Source organism: Trachinotus anak, unplaced genomic scaffold (assembly GCF_046630095.1).
Source record: "Trachinotus anak isolate AG129_WGS33_773 ecotype Australia unplaced genomic scaffold, CSIRO_AGI_Tana_v1 ptg000001l, whole genome shotgun sequence".
In the NCBI taxonomy this organism is placed as follows: domain Eukaryota; kingdom Metazoa; phylum Chordata; class Actinopteri; order Carangiformes; family Carangidae; genus Trachinotus; species Trachinotus anak.
Genome location: NW_027273852.1, coordinates 6,989,325 through 7,010,511, shown reverse-complemented (window position 1 = coordinate 7,010,511; position 21,187 = coordinate 6,989,325). Strand labels below are relative to the sequence as shown.

Below are 21,187 nucleotides of genomic sequence, written 5' to 3'. Positions count from 1 at the left end.
ACAAATAGCGATACATGCTGATAAATGCCACTGAATATACAGCACTACAACTATCCACAGCCCTGCACAAATCATCACGAATGGGTGATGTGACAGCTCAACTAATAACCAAACAAAATCTACATCAACATGGCGATTCATCTTTTTTTTTTGACAGCTTCGCTTTGTATCACTGTTTCTAGTGTCATGAAATAAAAGCGGAGTGGGAGCTCTTCGTTTACGTCCTCTCTGACGCCGTGGTTAAAAATAGCCTCGGTTTCTCTTCAATGGCGCTTCACTGCCGGGGATTTACAGAGCAAATAATAATAATAATAATAATAATGAGACTTAAGTATCTTCCTGTTGAGTAAGAGTGCAGGCATCGAGTTTAATCTTTAAAAAAAAATAATAAAGGTCTTCATACAAATGCAGATCGGAACTTTACAGTCAGTTCGCCGAGTACACACGAAACTCGCCGATCTTTTGGCGGAGGAGGAATAGATTTATCTGAAGGACCAACAACAGGGCGCGACACCGATACTGCACTGTGGCCACCGCCTGAAGCAATGTCATCAGACAATCAGAGCAACTCACAGACACATATGACTGAGTTCGTTGTACTGATATACATCCCAGAAGTGCCCGGGTTGAGTTTAATTTCTCTGCAGAGCAAGGTGAGAGGACAAAAGCAATACTGAACTCAATTTGTAGCAAGTAGCATTTTAATAATTATAAAGACAAAGGGTGCTTGGTTATTGAAAATGTATGATTATGACATGACCTGCAACATACACAAACACCTTGAGATGGAGGAAAAATGAGCAGATAAGAGTATTTCTGTAGTGGATAAAGTGCTTTTACTTAAATACAAGCAGCAGTACCCCAAATTAAAAATATTACTTTACATGTGAAAGTCCTGCATTCACAGTTTTACTCAAGTAAAAGTGTAAAAGTATTAGCAGCAAAATATATCAAAAATAAAAGTACTTGCTGTGCCATATATCACTTTTCAGACATAAATGTAAGTCATATCATTGGATTATTATCATTGATACATCTGCTAGTAAGTAGCATTTTAATATTGCTGCTCCCCCAGCTGTAGCTTTTTAACTTTATATTGTGTTGGTCATTTTGATCTATAACTTATAACCTATAACATAATTTTATGAGATAATTGTTTGCCTTTGTAAATTTTGTGATCAATACACATAGTGAACACATAATGGCACATTTCACTCTGTATATTGATATATTGATATTGTATTGTGTACTGTCAGATAAATATAGAGAAGTAAAAAGTACAATATTCCCTCTGAAATATATAAAGTAAATACATGTAGATGTTGCATTAAGAGGAAAAACACAAGTGTAAGCACTTGAAAACTACTATAGTACAATTTAAGTATCTATTCTCATTGTGTATTCTTTCACATGTATTAAGTGAACATCACAGTGTGAAGACTAAACATTCAGTTTACTGTCCAATGTTGTTTATGCAAAATGTTGAGAAATCATCCACAGCAGCATACCGTACATTATGGCTTTGCAGCATCTTTGAATTCAATCATTTTTTCACAAGTGCTTTCAGTGCAACTGAATAAATCTATACCAGCTTTTTTAAAAAAAGGCCACGTTTAACAGGCAGAAATAAACCTGTAGATGACAAGACACATTTGCAGCTACAGCAGAGTGTATATCAGAACTTCCTGTTGTGCATCTCAGCAACCTGCCGCAGAGAGTCTATTTGGTTTGAGCTAAGTCTTGTTTTGCTGCTCACCTCCTGCCACCTAAGAGAGCCGTGGCTGCTCACCATCTAAGAAGAAACAGTAATAAGTGATTATTGATTATTCCTGACCTAAATTTTGTCTCCCAAATGCAGAGGAACCTCATCAACCAGTTCTTCATAGAATTGTAAAATAATGGATGTTCTACATATTTTAAAACAATAATGTTCTCACCATATTGTTGATATCTACCATCACCTGGCTTGTTCTGCCCAGGTGAATGTTTAGCACAGTGGTTTCCACCCAGGCATTATCTGTGTTCCTGCAATCATCCACGTAACCCTCAAACACCTGAAACACAGTAACAACGAGTTCATCAATGGCAAGACAAGCATTTTAAACTAATTATTATTCACCTCATTTATTTCATTCTTTGACAACAATCAAATAGACAACGGATTGCAGGTTTGATCCCTCCAAAATGATGATACATTTAGTCAAAGTCAAGTTGTTGAGCTTTTACTGTCATAGCTCCTAGATTATGGAGCAGTTTTCCTCTTGGGGGTCAGATCAGGAAACTCTGACTAGTCTTTCACCGTAAATCTGATCTCAAGACCTCATTAATGTCAAAGGTATTTTATCAGTGTTTCCTTGATCAGATTTGTTCTTATCCCTTAACAATTCTTGCTTGTCTTTGATTTAAACTAAATGTTGAAAAGACCCACCTTTGTTCCCTCTGGTACTTTTGCATTCATCTTTTCATACAGCGTCTTTCCCATGGTTCTCTTAAGCGTCACTGGCAGGTGATCAGCAGACTGGACAGGTCCCTGAGGGTTTAATTTAAATAAAACCTTTTTATTGAACTTTGCCAACACATGCGTTGACCTCTCACAACACAACACAAATCCCAACAACCAACAACACAGCTCGATAATATATGCTCCAATGTGCAAGAAGGCGTACCTACACACAGACGAACAAAACAAAGCAACAGAAAATAAAAGAAAAGAAAAAACCTGCCAAACACTCTGAAAGACCATATTTTCAAAGTGGGGTTGGTCAGGTTTTTCTTGCTGAGAGGTTGGAGTGTGCAAAGCATGAATGTTAAAGACACAAGGTTACAGGAAGCCTCCTCCATATCAGCCCCTGCTGATCTAGTATTATGGTAAAACTGATACCCAATACACCACCTTGCGAAATAGTGGAAGCCCATTAAGAGCCTAAAAGGTTTGGCAATGCCAAGCACCCATCTGCCTTCAGTCTCTCAACATAAGATGTCTTAATCCTTGGGGTGAGATCTTTTTACCCCAATTCTGATAAAAAACTGTCTGAAAGAAAAACACAATCTTGAGTTTATTCTAGCAGCAAGAGACAGGGAGCGATGACCATCTTTTTAGCTGGACTCACCCCAGGTAAAGCCAAGATGCCTTGGCTCTCGTCCCAAACTGCCAGGTACTCCAAAACAGATCTCTCGCTGTCTCGCCAGCTAAAAATCAATTTCCAGAATCTAAGACCATGCCATGCAACACAATGGCAGTGAAACAACCTCTTTCAAATGTGCTCTACGGACATGAGATGACCTACCGTGTAACAACAAGGTCTAAATTCAGATTTGGACCCAGTTGGCTGAGTGCGCCTCGTCCCCTAACACCAGTCCGTCCTCCTGGGTTTCTGATGACAGAGAAGATACATATCAGACATCAAGACATGCGTATAAGATTGCTGTAAGTGCCATTTGATGTTTTGTGCATCTTCTCTCATACCTGTATTTATCTAAGTCCTCTGATTCTGATCTGTGGTGAGAAAGAATATGAAGATGAAAGGGATGTGAAGATAGGAGGAGGCTGCCTTGTAATTAGAGAGTGGACCCAGAGTTAAGTCGGAAAGCTGTGGTTACCGTAGCTTTTTGGTTTAGTTCAAACATTTCAAAATACAGTATTCATCGGTCATTGAGACCCATTCATCATCTACCGTTTCATTCAATAATAATAAAATAATAAAATAATAATTTTTCTTGATAAAAACACTACTTATGAATGGTCTTAGCTATAAATAGATCCCCACGCCAAGACATACAGGAACAAAACATTATGCATGGTCTTCTCATAGTCGGTGCATACCCATCCACATGGTCCCCACTGTCTTCAGAGGCATAATAAACTGGCATGTATGAGCTGAAGCTGACCTGACAAAAGAGCACACGAGAACAAACTGGATTCAATAAACCCAAACCATCTTTTCAGGCAGCTGGTGATTTTGTGGTGGAAATACATGTGAAATACCTCCCACGGCACTTTCTCCTCAGGCACAGGGAAGCGCGTGAGCTTGCTGTTCGGATAGTGAAACTGACGGGCATTCACGTGGAACCCAACCTCGTTCTCTGACATATTTCTCGAATTGTCATAGGTCTCATCTGTTGTGGTTGACCCTGCAGGGAAGAATTAGAGTTTGACACATAATATATTTGCAAAATAAAGACAACAATATGTAAATTAAGAGTAATAGTGAATGAGGAACTTGGTTCCTGACATAGTGGTGACTGTGCTTCTTTTGTGGCAAGACCCCGAGATTTCAGATTATCCATAATCCACTGCAGGGCTCTGGTTGACTGGACGACCTGATGAAACAAAATAAAAATGGGTCAAATACTTCTGATGACCTCTTATACAACACTGAAGATGGTATCTGGAAATAAAATTCGGCAAGCACACATGGGTGCATCAAGAAGTGTGTCATCACTTCTCTGCATCGTGCCTTACTCCCACAGCATAATGTGAAATGTTACAGACACAGATACAACATTAATGATACCCAAAAAATCAGGTTACCACCTGCTCCTCGAGTCGAGCCAGTCTTTTCACCATTACATCAAAGCTCGACTCCTCTTCCCTCTCCAGCAGTTCGGTTATGGTGGTGACCCTCAGGAAACACACAAGCCACAGTATGTCATTTGATTGGATGTTATTCAGACTGTGTGTTGTTATATACTCACTATTTAGTCAACGTGGAACCTTTAAACCTCATCAAAAAACCTTAAACACATAGACGACGTTGCTGCACGATGGAAAGGTTGAGATAAGAATATTGATACCACTCTCATGTCTGCCCATTAATTACCAAGCTATGGCAGGCAGCTGCTTATCTTATCTTATTTTAGCTTAGTTTATCTTAGCTTAGCAGAGAGAGTGGCAACAGGGGGAAACAGCCATCTTCATAATTTTTTTTTGTTGCAAAATACTGGATAGTTCTATCCCCACCAGACTCTAAAAGTCCAAATGAAGCAATTTGAGAAGGTAAAAATCACACTTTGTTTGAGCTGCTCAGAACTGAAAGACCTTAACGTTTGATGAGGGCGTCTCACACACACAGCGGTACTCTAGAGGAGTGTTATGCAGCATCACTTAGCTACATTCCTGTGGCGTTTTACTTTTGGGCTGTGTCCAGGATGCGTCGCTCCGTGCTCTGGCTCTGTTCCTGCTGTGTGGACAGCAGGTACCTGTCTTTCATCAAGGCCTCCCAGGACAACAGCTCCTCTTCCTCTATCTGAGGAAGCTCATTTTCTGAAAAAAGGTGTCACATGTTTAGTGTCACAACCTTACCTAATACCATACATATACATATGCACATAGACACACAAACTCCTATTTAGTTAAACCAGAAAGGGGATATTTCAACATGTTAAAATATTTACTGGTAGAGAACAGTGTATGTGAACACCAAAAACGAAAATGTTTCACTGGACGACTGGAGAATCATCAAGAGGAACATTAACATCCAGTGTATTATCTTTTCCAGCTCAGTAAAGGAATTAAGAAAAGTCTAATTGTAAATTTGACCTAAAAAAACATAAGGTCCAACTTGACTGTTGTCATAGAGATAGTTTAGTTGTTATCATGTGACCATTGCATAGAATTTGGGTTGTGCTAACAGGAGGCTGTATATGGAGGGCGTAAAACCCACAGTAAAAACATTCACATAGAAGCACTCAAATTAATACAAGGCCGTTTTTTTCCAAAGCAGATCTGGGAATACAACATCTTTCCTTCAAGGACTTGAGTATAATGACAATAACTTGGCTCATGAATGCACCATTGTTGTCGAAAATGAATGACAGTGTATGAAAGCTTCTGACAGGGTGACAAAGCTAAAACAAGAGAGGAAGTGCGCAGCATCTCATCATGTAGTCTACTTTCAGAGAAGGCAGGAATAAATAATTCAAGTCTTACTGAACTCCTTGCATATAATGGGAGGTCTGCGCAGCACCACGCTCCTGATGAAGAGGTAAAGATGGCTGAAGATGATAAAAGGTGGAGGAGCAGCTGGGCGGCTGTGGTACTCCTTAATAAGCTCATATCTTTGAAACTTCCATATTCTGTCCGTGTTGTCCTGCACCTCCTGGAATGTAAAGCTGTGGAGGAAAGCAAAGGGACGCAGGGGATAAAAGTAGTGAAAACAACCAGACGTTTTCATCCAAACTATTTTTAGGACTTGCTGTCACATCACGTTGCAGTTAAAAAGCTCAGGCTCAAAAACTGATGACTGAATGAAGACACGGTGATGCTGAGGAGAACTCACTTGAAGATAGCTATGAGCAGGTTGAGCAGCAGTATGTTGGCAAACAGCAGGTAAACACAAAGCATGATGATGGTGAGCCACTCAGGGAAGGCAGGTGTTTGGTTTTCATTTAGCACAGGACACTTGGGCTTCAGAGGGTCGGTGCCATTCATGCTGCAGGAATTTATGTCAAATACAGTATCTGCAGAGGGCAAAGAGATTGTTTTCTTACTGGTAATATCTCAAATGTCTTAAATGTAAATATCTTAAATATGTTAAATAATATCCCAAATGTCAAAAGGCTGAGGAATGTATCACCGATATATTAAAACTAAAACCAATTTATTTATAAAACTACATTTACATACACAGAAATACCTAAAACTACATAATTTTTCAACTGCAAAGAAAACAGTGTCCTCCATCTCCACTTACTATCAATATTAGTGGGAAAATTCCCAAATATGATGAGGTAGGGCTCGTAAACTGCCCCACGGATAATCCAATCCAGCCGATTGTCATTGTGGATGAGAATGCCCTGTTTGGCCACGCCGTACGCCACCACCCAGATACTCAGCAGGAACATGAAGAAAAACATATCCATCATCTGGAGAACAAATAGACATCAGTCACAAGCTAGAAACTCTGAAGAAAGGGACAGATCTTAATACTGTGAACAGTGACATGTAAAGTATGTACAGTAGTATCTTTATCGTCTGGTGGGTGACTTTTACTGAGCTACAATTTTAAATCCTCAAGTTTAGAAAGCTGTTTTTTGTCAGTCAGTATGTTGGCAAAAGCAACTGCTCCGTAACAGATCATATACTTTGCAGTGACAAGTTTCAATATTTAAAAAGATGCACGACTGCTCCAGGTATAACCTCTGCACAAACAATAATAGACTCCTTTGAAAATCATGAATGGATTAATTCAGAGTTAGGTGAATACATGACTGAAATTGAGTGTGGTAACAGACAGTCCAGCTGCAACACTTTGTTCAAAAACACCTTTTATTTAACACAAAGAGCACATCTCATCTGCAGACACCAGATGGAGGCACAGTGAGGTAGAAGCCTCTTTTTGTATTAGATAAAAGGCGCATTGGAGCTTAGCGTGTAGCATTCTGCAGCCACTCCCACATTACATCAGGTCAGCATTCATTATAAGTGAATGTGACCCTCTCACCATCCTCCTGACTATGATGATCTTGGGTCCCAGAGTTCGACTGATAGTGAAGATGGCCATGAGACGGAGGCAGAAGACGACAAAATCGATGCAGAGGAGGATTTTGCCCGCATAGAACAGCTGAGATGTCAGCCTGAAATAGAAAAACTTGGTGAGTCACAGATAACCCAGGAGGTGGAGAGCACTTCCATGGCCTGAAGTGTTTGTCTGGGGGAAAGCAAACTTACCTAAATGCAAGGCCAATAATGAACAGGAGGATGGACAGAACATCTAAAATATTCCACAGGTCGTTGATGTACATCCTGGCTTTCTTACGAAACCCAAAGCCATCAGGATCGTGGAACAGCTGAGATGAGAGAGAAGACATTTATTATTTGGAAGATTGGGATTTTAGTAATGTAGAGATATACATTTTTATTAGAAAAATTGAATACCCTGTAACAATAACCTTACTGGCTAAATAATAAATAATGGATTTTTTGCAGCATGGTTTACTCTGATATGCCATAATATAAGAAGGCATTTGTCTAAAGTTAACAAGATCGACTTCAAGAGCACCTTATATTCCCCTGGTTTTTGCTTCGTCATCACCGGTACCTCTCTTTGTAGCCTGTCAATTTATCTTTTCATATTTGTACGCGTTTGTGTCCCAGCTGCAGCCTCTCACCTGTCTGACCTCCTCACACACCAGAGAGATCAGCCAGATGTAGAGCAGCACCTCCCCTGCAGAGGGCGTAACCTGGAAGTCGATCATCAGCACCACAGCAAACAGGAAGAGGAAGGCGAAGTAAGACACAATGTTCCAGTAAAACTTGACCTGCGGAGAGCTGTACAGGCTGACTAGTCTGGACCAGTTGCCCAGACGCTTCAGGCGCCGCAGCCTGAGGGGGTCACTGTAGACAGAAGGGTCAACGGGGTTAGAAACAACTTGCTGTTTTTTTTCTCAAGTGACATTTCTTGCTTTCCCCTAACTGACCTGCTGGTGATCTCTGAACTGAAACCACGACTTTGAGACGAACAAAAATGTAAAATGTTGCGATGTCAAACTCTTTCACAGTCTCATATAGTCAAGAAGCGATCACACAGAAAGAACCCAGTGTATTAAATGTGTACTTACAGGCTATGAGAATTTGTTCTAAGTGTGCTTCCTGTCACAGACTCTACTGTCTTGATCTCCTCGTTCCTCTCCGTTTCTCTCTGGATGACTTCATCACGTCTGAGGAGAATTAGAGCAACACTGTTGACCATCGCTACAGAAGCAGTACAAGCAGTAGCACAAAGACGTTGACCAATTCACTCAGAAAACACTAAACATCAAATGTATACATGATTTTAAATTGAGAAAACATCCAAATCAAATCACTACCAGCTTTGATAAATGCGTCATGCCCAGCAGGCCAGAGTTGCCATGAAGACATGACATCGTTATATCAAGGGCATGGTTGTAAGCACTCACAGCAAGTTTCATGTCAGCTGATTAAAGATTGGCTGCGATATGACTTGATTTCTTGTTTGGCACCTTTGCAGCCAATTTCAGACGAACACTTTCACAAATCAAAAAGCCAACAAATACGTTTTTCTTTCCTTGGTTTGAAGAACATCTGTGTCAATTTCTGTAAAGACCAGACACGGACACCGGAGGACACCGGAGTCCATGTATGAAGTTAAGTTTTCACACATGAAAGCAGGCCTAATTGTAGTACCTAGAATTTCCAAAAATAAAAAGTGAGACATAGTCTGATTCTGTTGTTTTTAAAAGGGAGTGTCACCAAGTGCTTGCTCATTGTGGGAACTGTCAGGTTTCTCTCTCTGATACCATCTCGACCATACCCTGTTAAGTGCCTTGAGATAATATATGTTATGTCTATTGAACTCTGTAGGTCTCAATTTTCAGAAAGTGTTTAGAAAGTGTGTGCTGGTCTGACCTCTTTTAAAGCTGCCTCATCCTGCAACCTGACATTCAATTTCATACGGTTAAGCTCTCATGCTGCACTAGCAATTCATATATTTCTGACATGACACCTCTCTAATTTTATCCGTTCCTCTAAACAGCATCTTGTACAATGAGAACTCAGATTTTTTTTAATTTTATTTCAGCCAATAAGACTGACCTGAAAACCAGAAATCCAGTGTAGATGAGAGGGAAGAAAACCATGCAGATCATCACTCTCCACACAGGGTTGTCCACTGACAGCTCACCACACCAGATCTGAGTCAGAAGAGCCTGGAAGACAGACATGTTAGCAGACTGGGTCATACAGTATCTATTGAGATGAAATACCAAACACACATGTACTGTATGTGTATCAAAATGAAATGTATAAAGACTCATTTACCAAGTTAAATTTACTGATCAGTGGCACAAAATGTAAATGTTATCAATCTGACGAAAACCCTGAGATGCTCTACCTGAACACCTGACTGAGCTACAAAGCTTTTATCATCAGCCTCCAGTGCCAGCCTCAGGCATGTCGTCTTTCCCCAAAATGGCGACGCACGAACCAGCAACCTCTGAGCCCGCTCTTCATCACTGTTGTAGCACTTGCTGAACACACCTAGGAAACAAACACACACAGATACACAAAGACGCCAAATGATAGCCTTACAAAATTACTGTACTTCACCTAAGTAAAGCTGCGCATTATATCTGTGGTTTTATACCAATGGCATGTTTCTCATAGTGACTGGCGAGCTCATGCATGTCCTCTGCCTCGTCTGCATCACTTCCTTCCTCTGCCATCTTCTTCAGGATCTTACTGGCAGCCAGAGCAGCAGACATGCAGTCTCTACACTGTACAGACACAGACACAAAAACAGATTCAAATTCAGATACAGAAAAAAAAAATTCTATTTTTAAATTTTCTCCATGCAAGAGTAAAATGTTTTCATCACCTGCTCCCAGGCAATTTCAGCCAGCTCTTTATTATTCTGGATGACAGCCCAAAGGAAAAGATCCCTGCCTGGGTTTCTCTGTACTTCAGCGCTGTCGTCCTTGAGCGGGGCTTGGGACACCGTCGTACTTTTAGACGGCTAGAGGAGGAGTGAAGGAATGTGTTTCATTACTTGTATGGTTTATGGCTGTAGCCAGGATTTCAGAAATACTGATGGCATCCATCCAAATCATCCCAATGCATGCCCCACTCAATTTACATTTTTCATATTTCATTTTTTTTTCTAAACAGCCAACTGTTTAGTTATTCATGCTGTGAATTTTATTTCCCACCGTGAAGGTTGAAATACTTTCTCCCTACTGTGAAGAATGAAATTCTACTTGGAAAATACAGAATCCTTTATTCATTTATTTAATTATTTAGACCAAAAAGGTGTCAAAGTACTGGAGTCAGTCCAGTGTCTTAAATGCCAGACATGAAGACATGAACTAGCATGTGAGGAACGTGGAGCGTGTTGTGAAGTTATACTTTAGCGCAGGTTTCACAAATAAGGAGATGCTTCATCTTTTGGCACATCAGCATAAGCATCAGAACACTGAAAATTCAATTTTTTCTTGTAAAATCACAACTTATATTAGATATTTTTTTTGGTCATAATATCACAACCTTTTTCTAGAAATATTATGACTTTTTCTCTTAAAATTGTGACTTTATTCTCGTAATCTTTGACTTTTTTCTTGAAATATTAAAATTTTATTCTCAAAATTACAACAAATTATCACAGGTATGAATGATTCTTTAGTTTTGGTTGTCAACCATTCACTTACACATAATTGTTTTTTGATGTTTTCTCTTGCAGACTGGTGACCAGGTTTACTGTTTAAAGCAAAGCCCAACAGATGATGGCTAAACATACTTACTGACAAAGATGTGTCCTCCATAGTCATGTTGAAGTGGTATGTCATTGTGGACGGAGGGTAGAGGGGCTGGGTAAAGCTGCCCAGCAGGTGGCGCACCTCAGCACACACATGAGTCATGGATATCATTTCACCTTGCCCTGAGTGAGCTCGAGCCCTGATGCCGAATGCTTGCCTCCTGCTGCGAGAGCTGTGGACCCGCTTGGCCAACTTGCGGAGAAAGAAGCCACTGGGAAGCTGTTTGTAGAGCTCACACAGAGTTTCCTCGTCCTGCAGGAAATCCCTCAGACTCACACCGTTCTCCAGCAGCAGACGTACGAACCGAGGCTTGTTACCAACCAGGGCTGAGAACATGGCCCAGTGGAGGTCACTGGACTGGAGCACAATAAAGAGGCAGGCGAGCAAGACACAATCAGCATCCCGGCTATTACTGTTTTTGAGAAACGTGAGAAAAGTGTGGAGTTTTTGCTGACTCATTCATGTCAGGTTCATCAACATGGCAGTGTGAGGAGAAAAAATACTTTACCTTACTTTTTATGATATAATCTGTACTATTTTATGATACAATTGTTCTTTGCCCCTTGCATCATAAATCTTTATGATATGAGGTATTACCCTCTAAACTCCTGTGGTGGTGTGCTGCTGGTGATGGTTAAACATTTTGGTAACACTTTATATTAAAGTAGACATATTCACCATTAACTAGTTCTTGATAAGCATGCATATTAGTAGCCTATTGGCTCTTAATTAGTCATTATAAAGCACTCTTACTGCATGACCATACTCTGCAACTACTTGGCCATTAACTAAGGCGTAACCAGGATGCCCTGTGTAACCATTCACTTAAGGACTGGATCTGTTTTTTGCAGTAGTTGTGTGCTGTGATGGATTTACTAAGTTTGGCAGCTTTACAATAGGGAACTTGTCTGAGTTAATAAGTATCAAACTAGTAAATTAGTTATGAACAAGACCTCACTTTCAGTTATGAAAGACTTAATTTAGAGTTATTATTATGTTTTGTTACATATAAACTTGCCACATTTATTAAGAATTATTAAGTGAGAATATAAGGGCCACACTTAGCAAAACATATTAAGATTGTAATTCAGGTACAACAACTTCCGTACTTACAATAAATAAGCAGTAATTAGGAGGTTATTAAGGGACAACTCAACAACTCAGAAATGGCTAGTAGCTGAATATGATCATGCACAATAAGGCATTTAATACGTGCTTTATAATGACTAATAAAAAACCAATAGGCCAATGATATGCATGCTAATAAACAACTAGTTAATAGTGAATATCTGTACCTTATTGTAAAGAGTCACCAAAATGTACTAAAATTTACACTAAAAAGTTTAGCGTCTTTCTGGGAGGATTACAATTACAACAAACATTTTTAAATGAAAATAAAAATTTTGTCTTGTTTTGCTTGTATTGTTAAACCTGTGTTTTGTATGGAAAAGTAAATTATTTCACAAAGTGAAAAGTTACATTTTCCTTTTGACTCAGTCCCCACTTTCTCTCACAGCCACGAGTTAAAATCAAACAGACCATTTATTGTATCTGCTGCAAACCTTCTCAGCTGACTGCTGCTGCTCCCAGTCCATTATACCCGTTTATCTTATTGTAGTCATGATGAGCAGGATTGCAACACAGAAGTCATGTTCATAGGATGGCCTTGTCAGGGACAGATCAAAGCCATTGTTGTTGTGATGTGCAACCAGCAGACCCACCTTCCACTGGCTCTCTTCAGTGAAAATCTCAGTCTCAGCTATATCCACTCGGTTCCAGGCTATAGCCAGCTCCAGCTGCCTCTTCCAGCTCTCAATCCCCAGTGACTCGCTGATCCTCGAAGCTGAGTGTAGAATTTATATTGACACCATTTTAGCTGTAGAGCGACAAAGTCAATTTGCATTTAGTCAAAAGACTGATTAACTGCTGTAGACCTCAAACCTCTCTCTCACAAGACAGTCTCTCTACACAAGGGAACGTTCATTCTCATCAATCAAGGCATTTTTTTATTTCACGGTGCCATCTATTTTCATTGTCCTTTGAACTGATAATTTTTTTTAAATTACCTGACAAATATTTTATTCCTAAAATGTCAGAATATCGTAAAAAAAAAAAAAAGACAAGGTCAAAACCTAGTATATGACTGAACCACCAATGCTCAAATCCTGATGTCATAACCGTGATGTCGTCTGACAAAATCACGATACATAAAATAAAGACAAAGACTGTGCTGTGATTGACAAATCGATTAATTGACTACAAAAATGCTATCTGAACAGCTACACAGCATGGTCACGCAGCAAGTAGCTTAAGTTTTGCTTAAACTAAAAAGATTGCGCAGTGAACTTTGTGGTTATAGAGGAAAACAGACTTTGGAGGTCCTGCAGCAGGATCACTGCCTGGATGTGCATTTTAATCACCCCAGTGGAGCTCAGTGATGGAAACAATAGACACAGCAGTTTAGCTAGAATGATGATTCATCACCATCAAAATGCTAAGTGAATATCCGAGCTGTTGGACTCACTCTTCGTTTTAGAGCACTTTGGCTCAGTCTTCTTCTACAGACAGTGTGCATTAAGCTCGGTCTACATTCATAAACCTTTTTCAAGACCATCAGGAGGCAGAGTAAATTTTAATAAGGGGCACAGCATATTCCCAAATGTAGTGAAGTGTGGCTATCAATGCCTCTCTGTAAGGGAGAGGAAGAATCTCTGTGTTGGTTTTCGACCCCTCCGCATCTGACACCACAGTCCAGTGATTTAGTTTTCCGAGAAGCAACATAATACTTGCTAAGAGCTGCCTTGGCACTAAGTCTTCATGGCTAATGCTGTGTTATGTACTTAGAGTCAGTCCAGTCAGGTATTAGACATCTTTGTGAAAACCATACGCATACCTTTGAGTAGCGCTTGAAGAATAGCCACATCCACATCCCCGTGACTGTCCTCGCTTACTCTGAATACTGTCAGCAAGTGCGGCATCCTGATGACGTCCTGAATCTGTGACAGGAAACAAACAGGGTGTGGGCAAAGTTTCACGTCAAACTTTGTGCCAAGTACCAGCTGAACAGGAACAGTACTGACTCTATTTGTGTAGCACTTTTAAATTAAAAGAAATGTCTTAAAAGTGAACTCTAAATTAGAAAGTCACTGCAGCAAGGAATTACAAAGCAGGCTCTGTCACCTCTACTTACTAACCTTAACAGGAAATCTTGTCAGGAGTTCACAGAAATACGGTATTTGGTGGCTAAACCTAATTAAGCCTTTATTGTTATCTCTAAAAGTTTGAAATCACTTCTGAAATTAACAAGCAGCATGCGAAGGAAGAGGATGAGGGGTGATATAATTAGGCCTTCTTGAATTTATTAAGATCCTTGCAGCCACATTTTGGACTAACTGCAACTGAGAAAGTCAACTCTGGCTTAAAATAAAGGTTTGACATTTTGAGAAAAACACTTATTCACTTTCTGGAGGTGAGATTGACATCACTCTGATGTCTGTATGTTAAAAATGAAGCTCAAGCCAGCAGCGGTTAGCTTAGCTTAGTTGAGGAGGTTAGCATAGCAGAAAGACTGGAAATGGGGTGACTGCTTCTAACTAGCTTCTGACTGTCGCTTAATTTGTTAGCTGTAGGAAATTGTTGGATATCCAGCCCTTAGTGTTGTCAATCCAGTTACTGAGAGGAACAAGATTGCTTTTATCACCGGGTGTTGTTGGTACATACAACTGAATGCTGAATCAGCATAAAAATGAAAGTTAATATATTTGCCAATGATTTCTTTAAGAGCACACAAACAGAAAACATTAGAGGACCTAAAACTGAGCCTTGAAGGACACCACAAGTGAGACTGGCAGTAGAGGATGAACTGGTCCACCATCCTCAATGCTGTGGTCCACCATATCAAATGTGGCACTAAGGTCCAGTGGTGCTCACATCAGATGCACCCAGGACACCGTTTGTAACCCTCAGGGGGTTAGTTTTTGTGCCATGATGAGATCTAAGTCCAGTTTGAAATTTCTCAAAAATGGTATTGAATTGAATGACATTAGCTATGGAAATAAACAGTAGTTTGTAAATTGGTCATCAGTCTGTTCACGTACCATCTTGGTCCATTTTATGATCTTGAGGTCGGAAAAGGTTTCATACTCTTGGCCGAAGAACTTCTTCATCAACTGGTGGATGAGGGCGATACTAACCCGGGTCACTGGCAGTCCTGCGACCTGGGCAATTACATCTGCTATTCTCCCAGAGCCCTCCAAGACCACACACGGTGTACCATTGAGCATGGCATTATATATAGTCTGTGAAGAGATACACAAGAGTCAGACTAGTCAGACTAAGACAGAGAAAGAGGCTTAAAATTGATGACTCACATTCAGAGTGCCTGGACCTCCATCCAAAACCACACACACCACAGGGATGGTCACGCCGCTTTCTGGAGATTGGAAAAAAATATATATAACTAAAAGCATAGCAGATAAAATGTAACAGATTTGAGATGCTATCCACAATGTTTTGCTGCATTGGTCGACACTGCATCAGCTATTTTTAACCTTTGTTTCCAAGAAGCTTTCTGGAGATGCATTTCTCCAGACGACTACGCAGTTCAATCTCCACGCCGTAGCGTCCGTGGGTTCCATCATCCACCAACAGGAAGTGGGTGTGGTTGTTATCGAGACAGGACAGCCGGCCCTGGCCCTTGATGTCCATAGGATAATGGGCTGGGAAACAACCCTGCAGAGAAGGAGGTGGTGGAGTAGGAGCGTAAGGAAGTCCCAGTTAGACTCTTCTATCCTGGTGATGCCTCTTGCCGCAAGTGAGAGACAAGCCACATGTGTGAATGTGTTTACCTTACCTCTGAAAACACTAAAGCATCCCTGTTGTGAATTACTCCCCATGTTGCCACTCCAATAGCTACGATCTGACCCTGCATGGAGCTGCTACTTAGGGCGTAGTCCCTCACAGCCTGCCCTACATGCTTCATCACACCTGCGTGGGTACCACCCGTGATGATCCATGCACCTGTGTGCAACACAGCATGTGTACAAATTCCATATTACATACACTATATGACCAAAAATAGGTGGTTTCATTCCAAAACCATGGACATTAAAGAAATAGTTTGACATTTTGGGAGATGTGCATATTTGCTTTCTCGCTGAGAGTTAGAGGAGAAGATCAATATCACTCTCATGTTTGTAAAGTGAATATCAAGCTTTTATTAAGCAACCCTTTAGCTTAGCTTAGCAAAAAGTCTAGAAACAAACTGACACATTATGACTTCATGGGGGGATATGTGTGGGATCTTTTCTTGGCAGGGTGCAGTGACTTCCTGAGTTTCCAGTTATTGCGCTAAACTAACCACCTCCTGGCTGTAGACTCATGTTTAGTCGTCTCATTTAACTCTTGGCATTCGTGAAACACCTTCCTGCTCTTCTGCGAGTTCACCCCAAAAGGAGGTGGATGGGCTTAAGGTCAGGAGTCTTTCATGCAAAACTGGTAAAATGTTATGTCAAGGATTTTGCTGTATGCATGAGAACAATGTCATGTTGAAACAGAAACATACCTTCCCCTCTCTAACATTTCAGTTGATTTAATTGGGACTAACCACACCAAAAAAGAAAAAAAAAAACAGATGGGATACACCCACTCTCCATAACTACACATGTACTCATAAAACACGTCCTTTCATAGACTGCCTGGCTAATCATTGGTAGATCTTTACAACTCTCACACACGTTTCTCTCCATCACTCTCTCTGGCTGGCTGACCTGTTGTCTGGGCCACTTTGATAAGGCCTCTGTGGAACATGTTCTTCAGACCAGCCTTCAGATAGAAGTTCTTAGCTCCTCCGGTCACTGAGATCAGCAGGTTGGGACTGGAAAGTTTCCACTGTTCAGTCAGTAAATGGTACAGGACTTCAGGGCTGGTGTCTGTGGACACTCGCACATACTGAGCATGGACACATGTATAAAGAGAGACACAAAAGATTAGAAGACATACAGGCACACATTTACATGCACTCATCTTATGTTATTATTGTAGAGACGAAAGGATTGTTTCACCTTGCCTGTCTTTTGTCCCAAACCACCAAAGCTGATGTCTCCAAAAGCATCAGTAGGCACTTCGCGAACATGTCTGTGTATGTCCCATGTCTCCCCTGTGAAGTCCTCTGGCTTGATGGCTTCATCCACATGATCAGTTTTTGAGTAACCACACTTACATACATCCTCTCTGCGGGGAAACAGGATTATACTTGTAATGCTAAATTAGACAGAGGGCTTTAGTAAAGAAGCAACGACCGGAAGCGACTAATACACTCAATCATCATGCGACTGTCCTCACAGCAATTTAGGGCAATGTCTCCTCTTGCATCAACACAACAGTATCTCTGTGTTATTGTGCAGCAGCAGCAACTACAAGGTCGCTTCAGAGACTTTCATCACCAAACCAACACAGCACAGAGCAGCGCAGCTTACCTGACATGTTTTTCAAAGAAGCAACATTCCCTCTTGTGGATGTTCTCCCTGATCCAGGAGCTGAGTGCACAGCGCTGGAAAGAAGGGGAGAAAGAAAGATGCTTAGAGGGTCTCGCTGCACTGATTGCCAGAGTGTGAATCAGCTGGGGCTCCTCCTCAGCTTCCCCCATCCTGGAGGCAACATGGGAGGGCTACGCTGCGCAGATCTGCCCCAGGCTGCGAGCTGACAGCCTGACAGGAGAGAGGGACACTCCGCAGTCGGTGCTGCGGGTGCTGGCCTGCATGCAGCACTGCATCAGTGATGTCAGAGCAGAGCTGCAGTAGCGGGAAACCTGACCAAACCTCCCAGACAGAAAGTATCCAGGCGCTAGTTCTGGGTCAATAGATTACTGCAGTACTGAGAGTGGATTAATTACAAACTACAGCAGCATAAAAAAAAAATCCAATATATTTTTTAAAGGATACATAGTGCAGTAGTTTAGCAGTTTGTGATTGACTAATCATATGAAATCAAAACAATTTATTGCACTTGTGAGTAATTCCTTTTCAGAGATGAAAAGAAGATACATACAACAAGTACATTCACTCAAGTATTGTACTCAGTGCACTTTTGAGGCGCTTTAATTGAGTATCAATGTTATGCTACTTTATGCCTCTACTCCAACACATCTCAGAGGGAAATACTTATTACTCCACTACATTTATTTATCAACTATAGTTTGTTACTTTACAGATTATTAATTTGCATACAAAACATATGACCAATTTATAAAATATGATACAATATTCTTCTCAATTCTCACACTGGTAATTGTTTAATAATAATCACTGTTTGAGCAGAAATAAAAAAAATAAATGTAACATGCAAACACTCACCTTTGTAAAACAAGAAACCACTTGATTTAGTCTAAGTTTGTTCTGCTGCACCTGCTCGATTATTTCCTGCGGGTGAACCTTATTCTCAGATTTAGGTAGCATTTCTGAGGAGGTAAACAAATATCAGTTGCAAGCCTCTGCTCCGAACAAGTACTCTGCACTTATGTCTTGTGAAGGGAGGGGCAGAGTGTGCATCTTGTCTGTGATGGACTATAAAACCTGGGGACTTAAGTATTCTGACATATGCCCTCATCTTGCAGTCACGTGCCCCGTTGTGCAATATCTCCACTTCCTCCACTGAAGCCCCTGGAATAGAAATAACTCTCATCTCCCACAAATGGATTTTCAATTAAGGACCAACATCCACACTGACCCACTGACTCATTCTTCAGAGAGGCTGTAGTTCCCTCGTTATGCTGCACTGTTACATGGCTCCACCCTCTCTAAACCATATTAACTGCAGTGAAACTCTCGGCCAGAAACAATCATCTGCTTTCCAGTCAAGCTTCATATTACCACCAAACCAAACCAGATTTATATATATTCTAAAATGTAAGTTTAATTCACAAGAAGGTGACTCTGCAAAATACACTTTTTATCATTTTACTTTAAGTGTTTTCAGATTACAGGTGGAAGCTACCTCATTTTGCAAATATTCATGTTAAAAAAATCAACATTTAAGGTATGCTTTGTCATAGATAACGTTACCCCTTTTTACTGTCTTCAGATCCTCCTTTCACTCGACAGCAGCATGAAGTTATTTCTGGTGTCTGGCTTGAACAACACACACTTTCAGGTGTGTGGAAGTGCAGTGTTTCATGTCGCTTTCCAGGCGTTATAACACCTGTTGCCAGGTGACACCTCCAGAGTATTCAGCCACAGGGCCCTAGTTACTGAATGGAGCACTGGCTGGTGGTTGGTATGTACTTGTTCGTTATTAAAACTGACAGAATGTCTTTGCTGAACACTGTCTGCATGTGACACATGTTGATGCATGGTTCATTCATGAAAGTGGAAACACTTGATCTCAGCACAAGGTCCATTCAGTCTACTCTAGAGCTTTAGACCATAGCAATCACACACAGAAATTGAGATTCAATGTTTATACTTGGGGTGAGATTTTGTGTCAATTAGTCTTTCTAAAGTCAAGAATACACTTTTTTCTTGATACTTCTTTTTTGTATTATTATTATTATTATTATTATTATTATTGTTATTATTATTATTATTATTATCATTATTATCATTATTAGGGCCAGAATGTTTGAAAGCAAAAAAAACAAACAAAGTGTAAATGCAAAACAAAACCAATAAATGAGAAATGAAACTGTTATGATGGGGGATTTGGGAATATTATATATAGGCTGAAATTTACAGGACTCACCTGTTGAAGGTAGAGAAGTCAGCAGTTTGACAGATTTGTGATCTTCCCTTCCTATTAAACTCAGGGGGAACAGTATCTGACAGCAACATTGTTGTGTCCAAGTCTGTTTCCCCGTCGAGATCTGCTCCCACCCCAGCATCGCCCCCATACAAGAGGTGAGCGAAACACACATTCAAGTAAAGATTGTACCAACTGCGGGGAGCGCCATTTATCTAAAGAATATATACACATATGTGTATGTGTGTATATGTGTATATATCTATATATCTATATCTATATCTATATATATATTATATGTCAGAATTTCTTTGTTGAACACTTTCTGTATGTGACATGTGTTGATGTATGGTATTATATATATATATATGTGTGTGTGTGTGTATATATATATATATATATATATATATATAAATCATGGAAATTATTCAAGAAAAATCACAAACTAACTTTTTGTAAAGTACAGTTAAAACAGACTGTTAATGAAGTACTGAATTACAGTCGAGACATGTATAGCCTATGTATTCTTCAGTACTGTATGTCATGAGGTGTAACCTGTTGTTCTGAATTTTCACCACCAGATGTCAGCACACCATCACTGATCTCAGCTAGGTACAAGCTTGGGATCAGTTTTTTCTGCAATGAACTATTCCTGTCTTTTTTGCTGGGATTTTACTTATTGCCCTGAAGAAAAACAAATACATGGCTCTGAGTGATGGTGTGATTAAACCCGTTGAATAAACCTTACTATAAGTGACCCCATTAATCAGTATTATTACTATAGCTGCCATTAACTTATTTTCATTATTCTACAGATCATTCTCATGGTCAAGAGTTTGGTTCATAAAATGACAAAAATAAATATATACCAAGGTGACATCTATAAATTACTCATTTCGTTTGACTAACAGCCCAAAACCCAAAGATATTTAGGTTATTATCATAGAGTAGAAACAAATATATTTGACAAAATGTACCCAGACAATGTTTAGCATTACTTGAAAAATGAGTCAGTTGTCAGTTCTAAACTTTTTACTTTATTCCAATCTAACTTGAAGTTTCACTCTTACTGGCTCTTATTGTAACATCAAAAGTAAAAAACAAATTATAGAGATATCCAAGATTAGAAAAAAAAAACGTATTGCTTACTGGTATATATGACTTTATGCACAGTGAGCTAATTTGA

At 40.1% G+C, this 21,187-nt stretch overlaps 1 protein-coding gene and 1 long non-coding RNA gene across 2 annotated transcripts; one reads left to right on the top strand and one right to left on the bottom strand.

Annotated features, from left to right (window-relative positions):
- Positions 1-274: 274 nt before the first annotated feature.
- trpm2 (transient receptor potential cation channel, subfamily M, member 2) lies at positions 275-17,914 on the bottom strand. The gene is made up of 32 exons (XM_071465013.1): positions 17,745-17,914; positions 17,331-17,499; positions 17,037-17,217; positions 16,121-16,287; positions 15,819-15,999; positions 15,639-15,700; positions 15,366-15,566; positions 14,162-14,264; positions 12,990-13,111; positions 11,254-11,625; positions 10,335-10,472; positions 10,104-10,233; positions 9,852-9,997; positions 9,554-9,666; positions 8,560-8,658; positions 8,110-8,335; positions 7,670-7,788; positions 7,443-7,575; positions 6,693-6,864; positions 6,279-6,459; positions 5,930-6,111; positions 5,131-5,263; positions 4,535-4,622; positions 4,233-4,320; positions 3,986-4,131; positions 3,824-3,888; positions 3,467-3,496; positions 3,288-3,374; positions 3,111-3,189; positions 2,429-2,530; positions 1,938-2,054; positions 275-1,792 (listed from the first exon to the last, which is right to left on the bottom strand). The coding sequence occupies exons 1-32, from the start codon at positions 17,912-17,914 to the stop codon at positions 1,676-1,678; spliced, it is 4,419 nt and encodes a 1,472-aa protein (XP_071321114.1). The 3' UTR covers positions 275-1,675.
- On the top strand, positions 7,474-11,332 carry LOC139610027 (uncharacterized). The gene is made up of 3 exons (XR_011685528.1): positions 7,474-7,593; positions 8,096-8,229; positions 11,193-11,332. It is a non-coding gene; the product is annotated as an uncharacterized lncRNA (long non-coding RNA).
- Positions 17,915-21,187: the final 3,273 nt, after the last annotated feature.